Source organism: Excalfactoria chinensis, chromosome Z (genome assembly GCF_039878825.1).
Source record: "Excalfactoria chinensis isolate bCotChi1 chromosome Z, bCotChi1.hap2, whole genome shotgun sequence".
Taxonomy (NCBI): Eukaryota; Metazoa; Chordata; class Aves; order Galliformes; family Phasianidae; genus Excalfactoria; species Excalfactoria chinensis.
The window spans coordinates 51444217-51458576 of NC_092857.1; the positions used below are offsets into that span (position 1 = coordinate 51444217).

Consider the following 14360-nt stretch of genomic DNA (forward strand, 5'->3'; position numbering starts at 1 on the left):
TCACAGTGGATAAGAAAAAAAAGTTAAGGCATTGAGATGATTACAACCCCTCCCCCAGCTGTTGTTGAACTGCATAAAGTGCAGCAAAAACTAGAGTCTGTCACATACAAGGAAAGAATTTTCTGAAGGAGCATAAACTGAGGAATAAAAATAAATAAATAAATAAATAAACTATTCTGCATGAGAGGGTTACTGCCATGATCTCACATTTGAATGAGTAAGAATTTTCATGTGAATAACTTTATGTGCATGTGCAAGTATGTGGAGAAATTGTCTAAGCTTCGTAAAGTGCTTATGACTTTTGTCAGTAGGAAAGGTTCTTTCTGTTCTCTCAGAAGCAGTATTGCCTCATAACAAAACAGATTAGTTTTAGGCTTTGCTGAAGTCATAGAAAATGAAAGCAACCTCACTACAATATTAAAATCTTTTAGCTCCGCTGAGTTTTGATATTTTTAGTCCACAGTGTGTTGTGTTCAAAACAAGTGCCTGCTTCTTCTCTTTTTTTTTTTTTTCTTTTTTTTTTTTTTTTTCTTTCCCATAGGTTTTTAACCTTTTTCAGCACAAGAGCCTTGGACTGCAAATTAATCTTCGGGTTACTAAGCTTGTCCTCCTTCACGAGACTCCAGTAAGTAAGCATCATCTTTGTCTCAGTCTGCAGAGGACAGTGCTACATTAGCCTCTCTGGAGGCTTGTAATATTCATTTATTTTAATGACCAACAGTTTTCTCAGTTAGCTTTTGTGCATTTGTTTATGTATTATTTACAGTGCTTGACAGCCGCAGTAAATATCAAGTTTTTGCTAATCTATATTCTGTATATATTGAGATTCCTATGCTTGCAGATGAAAGCCAAGAAAAAAAAAATCCTATGGAAACAAAGTATTTCTTTATCTGCTTATATACAGAACTCAGTGACGAGCTTTTCTAAGTGATGGATGGTAGGAGAGTTAATGTTGCTTGTCAGATAACTAGTCAACAAATGAAAGGCTCTGTTATATCTTGCCATTTCTATGAAATATTCTGGGAATCCTCTCATATTTTAGTTGGTTCATAAAGAGAAGAGATCTCCCTGTCTGTGTTTCAAATTTTAAAATATTATGTTTTTCCAGTGAAAAAGTATTTTGTATACTTACAGCAAGTGAAGTCTCATTTTATGTTCAAATTCTGCATCTTCACATCACTAATCTTTTCTTCTCAATCAGTAGTGAAGAGCTATCAAGTAAAGGGGGAGGAGTTTAGGTGAACAGATTGTCTGTACTCATCTCAGTACAGTGTCTTCATCTGCATGTTTAACATGGAAGAATAGCATTGAATTCAGAAGCACAAAATTTTATGCATAAACTCTGCCATGAAAAGGAATATACTTTTGCAAATCCAGTTAAAAAAAAAAAAAAAAAAAAAAAAAAAAAAAAAAAAAAAAAGTCCTTAATTATTTTGTACAGAATCACAGTTTTAACAGAATCAATATTTTCATTTCTAGGCAGATATGTATATTGGACATCATGGGGAAAAAATGCTGGAAAGCTTTTGTAAATGGCAGCATGAAGAGTTTGGCAAGAAGAATGATATACACTTAGAAATGTCAACAAGCTGGGGAGAAGACATGTCATCAGTTGATGCAGCTATACTTATCACAAGGTATTATTATGGATGGATGAGCATTAAGAAATAAGTAATAGAGTAGTATGAACATTATGGATCAAGAAGTGATCAAGAAGTGATTAAAGAACTCATAGATGATCAAAACAGACTTTAGTTTTGAATGAGAAAGAGTAAAATTTGAGGCATCTTTCCAGAATTAGAAAATGAAAGTTAATTGAAAGTCTTTTTAGAGGCTTTTAGAACAATATGGTGCTCATGAGGTGGAAGACAACAGTTGCAGCTGGTAAATATCTGAAGTTACAAAGTCACTGTTTCTTCTTCAACTGTAGATTAGCTGCTCCTTTCTATGTGTATACGAGAGGCAGTATATGCAGGCCTGAAGATACATTTGTTCAAAAGACAAAAGTGTATGTAGAGGATTCAGAACTGGCTCGGCATGACATTAATCACCTCACTTCTTTGCAATGGATCTGGAACATGTATGTCTTAATGTGTGCCCTATGTGCAGTACGCACTTCTCTGATACAGAAGTGTGATCTCAGATTGTGGTTCATTATAACACAATCATACAGCTCACATATCCAGACACCTGCCTCCAATTTACCTCTTTCCTCCCAAGTGGGCGTTCTTTAGGCTTCCTGTGGTGGCACAGGAAGATGCATCTTGATTGAATGGTGCACAGCCATTTTCCAGTGAAAAGGAGAAAATGATAGTTCAGCTGTCCAAGGCTGCACTTCTTAACCTGGGAGATGTATTTCAACAGCAAGATACTACAGATTAAAGAATTTAACACCTCTTTCCTCTCATTTGTCATTCTTACCATTATGAGCCTTCATGAAAAGAGTCAAGAAAGTTCTGGATTCAGGCAAATGAGGTGTTAGTTAAAGCAGTCAAGAGACAGCTTGGAGATGTCTTTAGCAGACAATGCATTTAATCAAAGAGCATTTTAAATTTCACGTAACTTTACTAAATGATAAAAAACTTCTAACTTTTGGAAAGTCTAATCATACTTTTAAGACACACTTTTGATGTTCTTGGTAATAATGGTATTCTGATTAGCATTTCCTATGCTTTTATCTGCCAGTTTTAAAGAGGTTTTATTTGAAGTATTTGCTGATTAATGTTAAGGAAATTAAAGCAAAGAACAGAGAAGTGATTGGTTCAAGGTCAGGTAGTAAGTCTATACTATAGGCAGGAACTGGAGATCTGCTCTGGCATTTTTTTCTGTGGTTTTATTCTCCAGACTATATTACCTACCACCTCAGAGCTGGTTTAGCTGTTAGTAAATCATATCAGTGTGGTTTACTGAACGTGGGAATGTTTTCTAATCCAGGGTCCCTCTACACATCATCAGTTTTATGGTATAGCTAACCCCAAATGTGTCTACGTTTGTGTGTTTTGTTTTCAGAGAGTATATTCTGTTTTACAATCGCAGAACAGACTCCATTGTTATAACTTAAAAACAGCTTTGGACAACAGACTTTCCTTAGTGAGAGAAGTAATTTTGTTTAGGGAGATGAATACTGATTTCTTGGTATTTTTTCAAGTAAAAATATACATTTTTAATTTCCAAAGGTCTGTGGTAGACCTGCTAAAATTTACTGACACCTCCTTTTTGTTTAGCATGAAGAACAAGCAAGAGTGTTCTGAAAGGACTTCACTGTACTCACACATGCCAGTTGTTTCTGGTAGTGAAAAGAGTTGGAATTATAGTCTTGATTATCCCTGTTTTGCATAACTGATATTTAATGCAAATTGTAAAGAGCATAATGTGTATGTCATAAAGATTTTTGTTCAACAAAGAACCATCATAGCCACTTCATGAAAAAGGTTCTCTTCCACATTTATTTTAACACTTGTTCTGTAAAACTGAAAGCAAAACCCATTTCTGCCCAGTGCGTTCACGTTCTTTGCTGTCCAGACAGACTGGAGTGATAGCTGTGAGTACACTAGTAGTTTGATAATTTTATTTCACTATAGTTCTGTATGACTCTCTGAGATTTTGTTTAGTTTCCCTTTAATTTGGCTTATTCTGGTGAAATACTGTCATCTTTAAAATATGGTGTCATAAAATAAAAGGAAGACAGAAAGACAAAGTTTGCATATGGTGTTTAGGTAGAAAAGATCAGGAAGGCTTCATAGAAGGAGTGTGTGAGAATTAAGATAGAAATGGACTCTCATGGTAAAACAGTTGGACAGATGTAAATTAATACTATTACTCTAGAGATACACATATTATAACTTATTTTTCTCTGGGAAAAAAAAGGAAGAAATTAGAGTAGTTCATTTGGAAGGCACTTACAAATATAATTGAGTTAAATAGCCTGAGCTCACATGAAGGTTAATGAAAAGGTCAAACCTATTATTAAAAGCATTTTCCAGATGCATTTCCAAATAAGTATTTTCCAAATGCATCGTGGACATTGATAGGCATAGGCCATGAACTACCTTGCTGAGAAGCCTGTTTCAATGACTCACTGCCCTCAGAATAAAGAGAAAATAAATCTCATTTTAATTAACAAAAGGCCACAGTGAAGTCTTTCCAGAACTTTTCTCAGCCTTCCTTTGCAGGAGAGGTGCTCTAGTCTGCTGATCATCTTCTTGACCCTCCTCTGGACCCTTTCTGGCAGCTCTTTCTTGCCTGAGGGTCCTCAAACCTGGATGGTATGCTCCAGATGGGGCCTCAAGAGGGTGGAGTAGAGAGGGACAATATCCTCCTTCACTCTGCTGTCCACTCCTCTTTTGATTCAGCACAGGATATACTTGGCTTTCTGGGTGCAAGTGCATGCATGCTGCTGGCTCACACTGAACTTTTTTCCATCAGTAAAAAAGCACCAATCTTTCTATGCAGGGCTGCTTTCAAGGAGTTCTCTCAGTCTGAACTCATGTCTGGGACTCCCTGACCCAAGCAGGCTGGGATGTAGTTAATTTTTCTTCACAGTATGTGGCTTGATGCTGTTTTTCAGCTTTAGGAGAAAAAACAAAATTGCTAACACACCAATATTTTAGTTGTTGCTGAGTTGCTATACAGAGAGCCAGGGACATTTTGTCTTATTGTACTGCTGTGCTAGTGAAGAGGCTGGAGGGGTGTGAAGAGCTGGGAGGAGACAGAAGCAGGACAGCTGACCTAAAGTAGACAAGGAGATATTCTATACTGCATAACATCATGTGAGAAACTATACCTGTTTGGGGTTGTCTAGGGGACTCAGCCACTGTCTGGGGACAGTCTGGGCATCTGTGAGTGGGTGGTGGGAAACTGAGTTATCATCATTGTTTTGTGAATATATATAGGAATGTAGGTAGGTATATATGTATGTACAAATGCTTCTCCAAAAGAAATGCCTTCTTTTTTATTATGTGTCCATGACATCAGAGGTTAATGTTGGTGGTATGGCAGTAGAGACTAAAACTTCTCACCATTATTCTGTTATATTTTGTTGGCATGTGACAGGAGGCAGCAGAGAGGTGGTCTGACAAAATAATGTCTTACATGAAAGTTTGTGTAAGTTAATGGTGTTATTATTCCTCTGTGAGGGAGAAATTGCAACCAGTGAAATTGCTGAATGGTTATGGAGCCTAGATAGTGGATGTGAGCTCAGTAAGGCAGTGGGTGGTGTGTTTCAGCTGTGGCAACAGCCCTGTGAAATATAAGCCATTTTCTGGATAGCCTTGCACAGCTGTCATGCTATGAGGAGCTTCTCAATCATCTCATCTACACAAATCAGAAGGTTACAGCCAGGGAACTGTGTAAAAAGCTGAATACTGGCTTCAATTTACTTGCAACGATGGTGGTAATGTTGGAATATTGCAGTTTTCCTCAGGTAGGTCCAGCAAATACTCACACAGGAACAGAAATAACACCATGACATCATATTCAAATTTATTAGAACCTACTGAACCAATCTGAGGCTGAAGTTACCTGATTTGCATAATTTCTGGTGGTGAGATGTGGTATCCATGGAGTCCATGGGCATTTGAATTCGTAATCTAAGAAAAAGATCAAGACATAGCAGTCATCGGATAAAATGGTGTGCATGGCCTTCTGGGATAGGGAAGGAATTTTCTGAATTGCCTGGAACCCGGAAACACCATCATGTCTGACTCGTACATCATGACACTGATTAAGCTGGACACTTGAACTGCCAGAGCCAGGCTGGAGAAGACAGTCATCCTCAACACATAAGCACCTGGCCTCATACAAGTTTGAAGACCTTGGAGCACACTGCCAATCTTGGCTGGACTGTCCTACCACAGCCACTGCATAGTCTATATTCTTCTGATTTTCATCTGTTTGGTCCAATGAAAATGGACAACATTTTTGTGGGCAACATTTTCCTAGGAATGATGCTATCACAGCAACTGTGGAAAAGTGGGTCACCTCTACTGGTGCGGATTTTTGCAAGCATAACATGCAGACTCTTGTGCTTGTGAAAATGCAGAGCTAATGGTGGTGACTATGATGAAAGATAGTATTTCACAGCTTAGAATTTGCTGTATCAAATAATGTTATTATTCCCTTTTCATCTGTTGTAGTTGCCATGAAAATAAATAGGAGGCATTACTTTCTGTGTGATCTACATATAATTATCAATACTGTTTTTTTGTTTGTTTGTTTTTTGTTTTTTCTTCTCTTCCATATCTTGGTAAATAGCTTTTATGCCAACTCACAAGTTCTACTTTGCTTACATTTTTACTGGTTCTCACCCACATCTCACTTGGAGGTGAGGGAGTGGATAAACAGGTGTGTTGTGTTTTGCTGCCTGCTGGATTAAACTACGATGTGCTGACAACATTGAAAAAGTCTTCTTTGTTGTCTGGCTCCACAGCAGCCACTGCCAATACATGCTGGGCTTCAACTTTCCTTGTTTTCTTTTTGCAGGTGTTAACTACCAATCTGTCCTCTCCCTTTGTATCTTGACCTTGCTTCCAGAGATCATGTGTTTTCCTTTTCTGCCTTAGTTCCAAGAACAGTTCCCTTTATAACAAGGCCATTCTTCTGTCTTACTTGCCTGATTTGTAGTGCAGTAGGGTTGCCTACTTCTGGGCTAAAAAAAGGTATTTCTCAACAAGCCAGCATCCGAACCTTCTGGAGCAGATTCCCAGGGGTCAATTCTAACTTTCTCCCTGAGAAGTGTCATTTTTGCCCAGAAACTCTACTTCATCATTCAGAATGGCAAGGTCTTTACAGTATGATCTCTCCCTTATGTACAGCACAGCATCTATCACACCTACCCTGTCTGTTCCTCCTAAACAGCTGGTATCCCTCCATCCTAGCTCTCCAGTTGTAGAAATTCTTCCATCAAGTCCCACTGATGCCAATGATATCACAGGAAAAGAAGCAAATCTTCCAGTACATCTAGTTTGTTCCTTGTAAGATGTGCATTAGTGAACACTAGAGAACATCATTATACTACTTGCTGTTGAAGTTAAGGTGTGCAACTGCACAGAGATAAGCCCTGAGTTTAATGACTGCTGAGATTTTATCGGTTGCTATGGAGGAGGGAATCCACAGAGGTTTTCTGTTCGTATATTGTGACTGAAATTATGGAAAGGTCTGTGGCATATACATTTTCTCTCTTATATCTGAGTTCATATATGACTGCTATAGCAAACTAGATAGTCAAATCTTGGAAGTTTAGGAAAAAAAGATATGAGTGAAGCAGAACCTCATTTCACATTAAATTTTTTTTATGTTGTCCAGTACTTTTCCCTAATTTTTATCAGATGCTGTCAGGTTTTTTGTTTGTTTTTTTTTTGTTTTGTTTTTTTCTTTCTTTCCAAGTTCAAGGTGTTTGAGTATGCAAAACATCTAATAACACGTTTGAGGAAAATCTGTGTGATGTACCTGGTTCCATCAGCATGTTCTTTAAAGCTGTAGTACTCAGGTACTATTTGTTTCATTCTGCAGTGTTTTTCACCCTTACAGATCTGTTTTGTATGTACCTCTACATGAAACTAAACTTATTGTTAAAATTATGATTATGTAGTGTAAGTTTCCAGGACTAAATTTCAGATTTTAGTAGTGAACAGGAAAGCTAGACAGTCTTGAAACAAATAAACAAAATGAAGGAAATTAACTGTGTTCTGAAATAGACTGTTGCCATTTTAATTTACTTTCAGAAAGAAAAATTTTGTTGTATTTTTCTTCTCTGTTGCTTCAGCTTTCAACCAGGGATCTCTATACCATTTGCAGCTAAGGAGTTATTTGAAAGCTCCTCCCTATGTAAATGCTTGTAGGCTGCAATCAAGTCACAACTCATCTTTCTTTTAGATTAACATTTTCTCAGACATGTAATCATTCTTTTAGCTCTTTCCAGACCCATTTCCTCTTTTAACAGATTATAAGCACCAAAATTGAACACAGCAGTGTGCAGACAGTTGTGATGGTGCCACATCTGATACTTTCCTTTAATTTTATCCAATGGTCCTATTCACTCTTTTGAAGTAAACTGCCACTGCCTGTTTTCAAATCCTTATTTCTTTTCTTCTGTTTATTTTTTCTTTTGTGTCATCACCATACCTGTTCAAGTTTTGGAGTCCAGTTTTGACTGCATTAAAATAAGAGTTATTCACATAAGTCATTTATAAAAAGATGATTTGTCTTCATTCCAATTTGTATTCTAACAGTTCTCATTTCATTTTCAAACTTCACTAGCAACGCTCTCTTATTTTCCTCCAAATCATTGTTTAATGATAATGTTGCATTTGGATTCCATTGGGCTCGACTCAGAAATTTCTTCCTTGACATACTCATTTTTCTATATCTGTTTTGAGATGTTAGTTACACATTCAATTCACCTATGATTTCACATACCACTCTTTTGACGTTTTCTTAAATGTGGCTGAACTTTTGAAGGTAGCTTATTACCATTTTAAATCTCAGTTCAACATTACAGAGCTGAAGTAAAATTAGCTATTTAAATATATATAAATGCAGTGTGTTTTGATTTTCTAAATTAGAAATTATGCACACCAGTACATCTGCAGTTTACCATCAAAATAACGAGGAGTTCCAGAAAAAGTATCCATTACAGTAAGATTGTTGCTTATTTAAATTCCCATCTGAATAGTAAATTTGTAATTTAGCTGGTGGCTCATTAACTCCTAAACTTATTGTAATGTATTTTGTTGTTGTTGTTGTTGTTGTTGTTTTAATACTGATAATTTTGTATGGACCTAATTTACTGGTGCTATTCCAGAATGTTTCATCACATGAAAAAACAAGAACAACTGTAGTGCTGTCATTATCCGTTTAGTACATTAGAACATCAGAAGAGTTAGGAAACTGAAAGAAGGGCAAAAGCCAGAATAAATATTAGATAGAATGCTCAAATCCATTGTCTGACCTCTTCTGTTTCTTCTTTTCTCAAACCTAAAATGTGGAAGGAAACTACAAGCAAGTTTAAATAAGTACTAAGTCTGCTGGTATGCCTAAAATATGTATTCGTTTTATCTAAAATGATACACTCATGCAAACTGTTCATGGAAATTGTCTGGTTTCTTCTTTATTCCTCCTCTGCTGTTCTTTACACCTTCTGTTGTATATCCCATCTACACATGAACATTTATTTTGAAAAATAGAATATAATGAGATACTTCATTTTTGGAAAGTAGACAATTAGTCTTTGCCTGTTTATAATCCATATGTAATTGATTGAGAATGCACTAACTAAATGTAATTTCTTGAAACAGTATATTAGTATTTACCCATTTTTCTTAGAACTCTTTTCAAGTGTTGCTCAATTCAATCAAACTGGAAATCAGTTATAAATCTCATGACCGCCTGTTTTCCCTCACTTGAATAAGGACTTGTTTTTCTTTACATGTGCATGCCAGGTACACGTTTAGAGTAATGGAAGTTGTGTCCTGGATATTGCTTAGAAGAGAATTTCTATGCAATTTTTTGCTTTCTATATACTTGGTTACTAACTTTTGCCCCTCAAACTTATGTATGTGCATTAATGATAATACAACTATCAATCCTACTTTGCTAAGAGAAAGAAGGAAAAGAACAGAGGTAAATGATGTCAGTAGCTTTCCTGAAGGCTTTGTATTATGCTTTATTGCTCTATTTATAGCATTTTATCTATTTATACCACTTCATCTATAGCTAAGAGTCTGTGTCCTTGTTTGTGTAGTTTCCATATGCCAATTGCATGTATATATACACAGAAAGAAGTGTATATAAACATGCGTATGATTCCATGTGTGATACTGCATAAGCTATACATATACATACATGGAAGTGTTAAAATTTGGTGGAATATGTAAGTTATCTTGTAGAAATTAAAGTGCAGTTTCTTTACGAATCAGTTGTAGATCTTGCTAGAGCTTAGAACTTTTACTAAGGATTCCTGAATAAATAATCTTGAGGATTAAAGTAGGCATTAGATTCTTTCAGTGTAAATGTGGAACTAAGAATGGTTTATTTTGTCTTCCTCTTACCAAATCATGACAGAACTGTTCCCCCTAAGTTCCATAATAGAACTCTGGATGCATAGCTTAGTCAAAGATGGATTCTGGCAAGAAGAAAAAACAAAAAAGAAAAACCTCATTAAGTATCTGAGAACAGAGCTATTACATAACTAGAAACCTCCTGGGTGTTGGCAGTTTTAAAATGTCAGATGATCTTTTAAATTTCAGGCATACTCTTTTATTTTTAGAGTTTTTGTTTTGTTTTCTTTTTACTTCATTATATTTATTATATTTATAACTATTATTTATGGTAGTTGAATGACTCTGCATGGAAGATAATCCATGGCCTTAGATTGTATCTGCACATGTTCTCTTGTTTCATCAGAAGTGCTGTATTTCTAATAATTCTTTCATGTTGTTTAACAACACAAGAAGTCTTTTGTGTCACATAGCAGGGAAAGAAGGAAACTGTGTTAAGGCCCAGTGCATTAATACAGTTTGTTGCAGGTTTTATAACATAAAAGAACTTCCTTCTGTGTCTGATTATAGGTTCTTCTTAATCACTTCCATCTGTTTCCAGAGCTCATCTAAGTGGATTCCTACATCTTCTTTATCACTTAGTATAAAGATCTGTTTCTATCATAATTTGTTTCTAGCACTGCTGCTTCACAGTAATTTTCTGTCAATGGTGACTAGAGAGTAAAAAGCTATAATCTCATGTCTCTAACTGTGTGGCCTTTAACAAATGCCAAAAATTTACCAGTCTCCTGAGATTGCTTTTGAGCCTTAGTCACTGTGTGACAATAATCTGTGGGAAACAAATAAACAAAAAGTAGTTGCATTTATAAAAATGGTAATTATCACAAGTCTACTCTTGTGTCTCAAACCCCAAACAGTTCCTGGGAACAAACATTTAGTTACTGGAAAATAAATACACAAATATTTTTGAAACAGAAAGATCCTTGAAATCCTGTTCAACAAAAAAGTAAAAGGTGAAGTTAAGAAGTGAGGTGCAGTCTAATTCATATTGATGGGTAGCTTCACTGTCTTCCAACTAAACTTCTTATTCTTAAGCCTTTAGCAACAATAGCTGCTAAGAAATTCATTACAGATCTCTAACGATAACGAGTGTACACATGAAATACTTCTTAGATATAAAAAATGAATATGATTATTCATGTAAATATATTTAATAACTTAAGTAATATTGAAATAGGAAATTTCTGTATTGGGTACGTCTTTCCAAAGTATATCTCAGGTATCAGTTAGTTTCCACTTATAAATACTGCTGCAGACAGTAGATACAAGTATGTTGGTCTATGAGTGCGTATGTGTGCTTATGCGCATCTTTACTATCTATATTTATATGTCTAGTCTTATAGACAGAATATAAAAAAGGAATATCTCCAACCCATAATGGCCTGTGCAGAAATTGAGGGTAAGAGGGGAGAATATTCTTTATATAAGTACATATCAGAATCAGAATAAATTTCAGATAAGTAGATTGTACTTTTATTAGATGTTGTATGTGGTGTGTTGTTTTTTTCTCTATGTTCCTGCATACATTTGTTTTTTTTGTTTGTTTGTTTGTTTTATAACTTCTTTACTTCTCTCAGAGAACAGGTTAAATAGGTGTCAACTTAAAATGAATTCCAAGCAGATGCTGTTTAAAGCTGGGCTAAGATATTTATTCAGCTTGATGCAATTATACGGTCTTATTTGTAGATCTGTGTATGGACTAAAAATGGTATTGGTGAAAGTCTTCCCAGTGAGTTTATTTTAAATCTTCCACTATTAGAATAGATGCCCTAGCAGAAATGCTTTGCCAGCATGCACTTGTACCACGTTCCCTTCTAGTCTTGATAACTTTCAGTCACAAAAACTTTCTTATTCTGGTTTTAATCCTGGATTAAAGTGCTGGTTTTAGATCTGATATTAAGCATCACTGATATTTTCATTTCATGTGCAAAAAAACATTTGTAAATTTCTGATGACTAACATTAGACTTGCTATATTTCAAGAAATTGAAATGGGTAAACAAAAAAAAAAAAAGTAGGAACTATGTATAATGTAAATTAAATATATGGTAAATATTTTGTCACATGACTACTCTTAATTATCTGAGAGTATACTGAATAAAAGTGTTCTGGGTAATCTTGGCCTTTGCTTCACCACACTCTGTTGGAATAACAGTGTTCTGTGTTTATTCATTGAGCCATATGAAGTATTTGTAAATAGGTCACACAGTCATTATATCAGCTTGGCTTACTTAACATTTTTCTTTTTCCACCCTCAATTCTAGGAAGGATTTCTGTGTACATAAAGATGAACCATGTGATACTGTTGGTAAGTAAATAAACACAAGAGGCTGCGTGTATAGACCATATCATAAAATGAGTGCTACATAAATAAGCATGTGAAGTTACAGTATGTCAATAGAATCTTTGGTGGGTATCCATAACTAAGTAAAACACAGATGTCTAAAATACAGTTTGATAGATATAAACAAATAGTTACATGCATAATAACCTTGTCGTACATTCTTCTAACTAAATAATTTTAAAGTACAGTATTTCTACCTCATTTTTTTAAATGTATATTTTTGTGTGTTTTTTCTTTTCAAATTCATTCACAATTTAATAAGAAATTGTAGTGTTCAATTGTAGTGTTTCTCAAAAAGAGAAAGTATACTATGCTTTTTAATGCATTGGATTTATCTTTGCTGAGAGTATGTAGATTTTTACTTTTTTCTATAGAAATGTACTTGAATAATACAGTGTTCATGAACTATGTTCATAAACACACAGGAAATGTACTATTCAGCAAGGCATCTTCTGGTATCTACAACTAAAGTGAATACTAGATGCACTTGGGTTTTCTGTCAATGTAATTAACACCTTTTGGGACGGCATATTTTCAGTATAAATGTATGGTGGAATAGGAAATTTTAGGTTAGCACTGGTTAAACAGAATATATGCAGCATGCCATGGCACGTTTTTATCCTAGAATTTCATTTGGCTAATAGGAACGTATATCAGTTTCGTGTGTATTCAGAACCTAATTGTTTTGATAAGATTAGAATTTTATGGATGGCAGTAATGGACTACTAATTATTTTCATGCTCATCATCCCTCATAGGCATGTGAGAAACAGAATTTTATTTCTTTCCTTAATTATTATTTTTTTAATTATCCCAAGTTTATGCAAGTATATCTGTGAGATGGATGTCAATTAAAAATCTCTCTAAATAAGGAATTGAATGTTTCTTGTGCCAGCCATTGATTTAAAAATTTGTGTTGTTCCACAAATTGGTGTCTTGCCCTTTGTTTAATTTTCTGTGAATACACGATGCACGTAGATCAGTTCTTTTTGTCCTGTAGGAGAAAAAAAGCCTCTTTCCAACCTGACTAGGAAAGTCTTCAGCAACTTATGCTTATTTAAGTTGAAGATCAAATATGGATTACTAGCAGTTTATCTAAATCAGATTAAGTGAATGTGTTCAAAGGATTTTCTATGACAAATACTTCTTCTTAATTGAACCTTGGAGCAAATAGAATCACCATTTATCACCCGAGTTGTCCCCAGAGTTGCAAAGTTTTCAGCTAAGGTGAACAGATGGTGTTAAAGCTGTACAATTCCCAGCTGTCCAGAGCTTGGGAAAAATCCCCCAGGACAACAATAACAACAACAAACAAAGCAATCCAGAGGAGGAAAAAAAAAAAAAAAAAAAAAAAAAAAGAAAGAAAGAAACACAAAACAAACACAAAAACACCAAAATCCAAAATATAAGCTTTTGACTACCAAATACAAAAATATAAGACAATTCTGTGTGAAATGTTAGCATAAGTGTGAACTTATGTGAGTCACACAAAGTGTTCATTGAAGCATTTTATACAGACCAGAAGTGAAATTCATCAGAAAGAAGCATTACAGGACAAATGTCAACATTAGAGAGGGATGTAATGTTGAATTGCAGTAATTCTCCTTGATGTGTACTAAAGAGAAAAATATTGTCTTTTGTATATATTCATTAAACACCACAACTCTCAGTTTTCAAAGTGGGTATAAGTATACACTTAAGTAAGTTCCAGTATTCTATTGTGTAGTCAAAGCTTTTACATATTAAATGGGAAATACATTTCTCTGTGTTTCCTGTTTTGTTCTGCTCAAAGTAGAGAGCTTATGCACTCCTCAGTACTTTTTCATTGTCTCATAGAATAGAAGAGTGATATATATGATGACTTAATGACTTAAAGTTAACAGTAAGCAAGAACTCTGTAGACCAGGACAAAAATAAAAATGTGTCTAAACGTTTATTGTATCACATACTATTCTGTGAAACA

General features: G+C 35.0%; 1 protein-coding gene across 1 annotated transcript in view; it reads left to right on the top strand.

Moving 5' to 3' along the window:
* Positions 1 to 14360, top strand: part of ADAMTS19 (ADAM metallopeptidase with thrombospondin type 1 motif 19) — a 116697-nt gene that overhangs the window by 34557 nt on the left and 67780 nt on the right. Inside the window, exons 5-7 of the mRNA XM_072359679.1 lie at positions 542 to 625; positions 1480 to 1637; positions 12319 to 12362. Coding sequence (XP_072215780.1) covers positions 542 to 625; positions 1480 to 1637; positions 12319 to 12362 — 286 coding nt within the window. The remainder of the gene's footprint in view (positions 1 to 541; positions 626 to 1479; positions 1638 to 12318; positions 12363 to 14360) is intronic.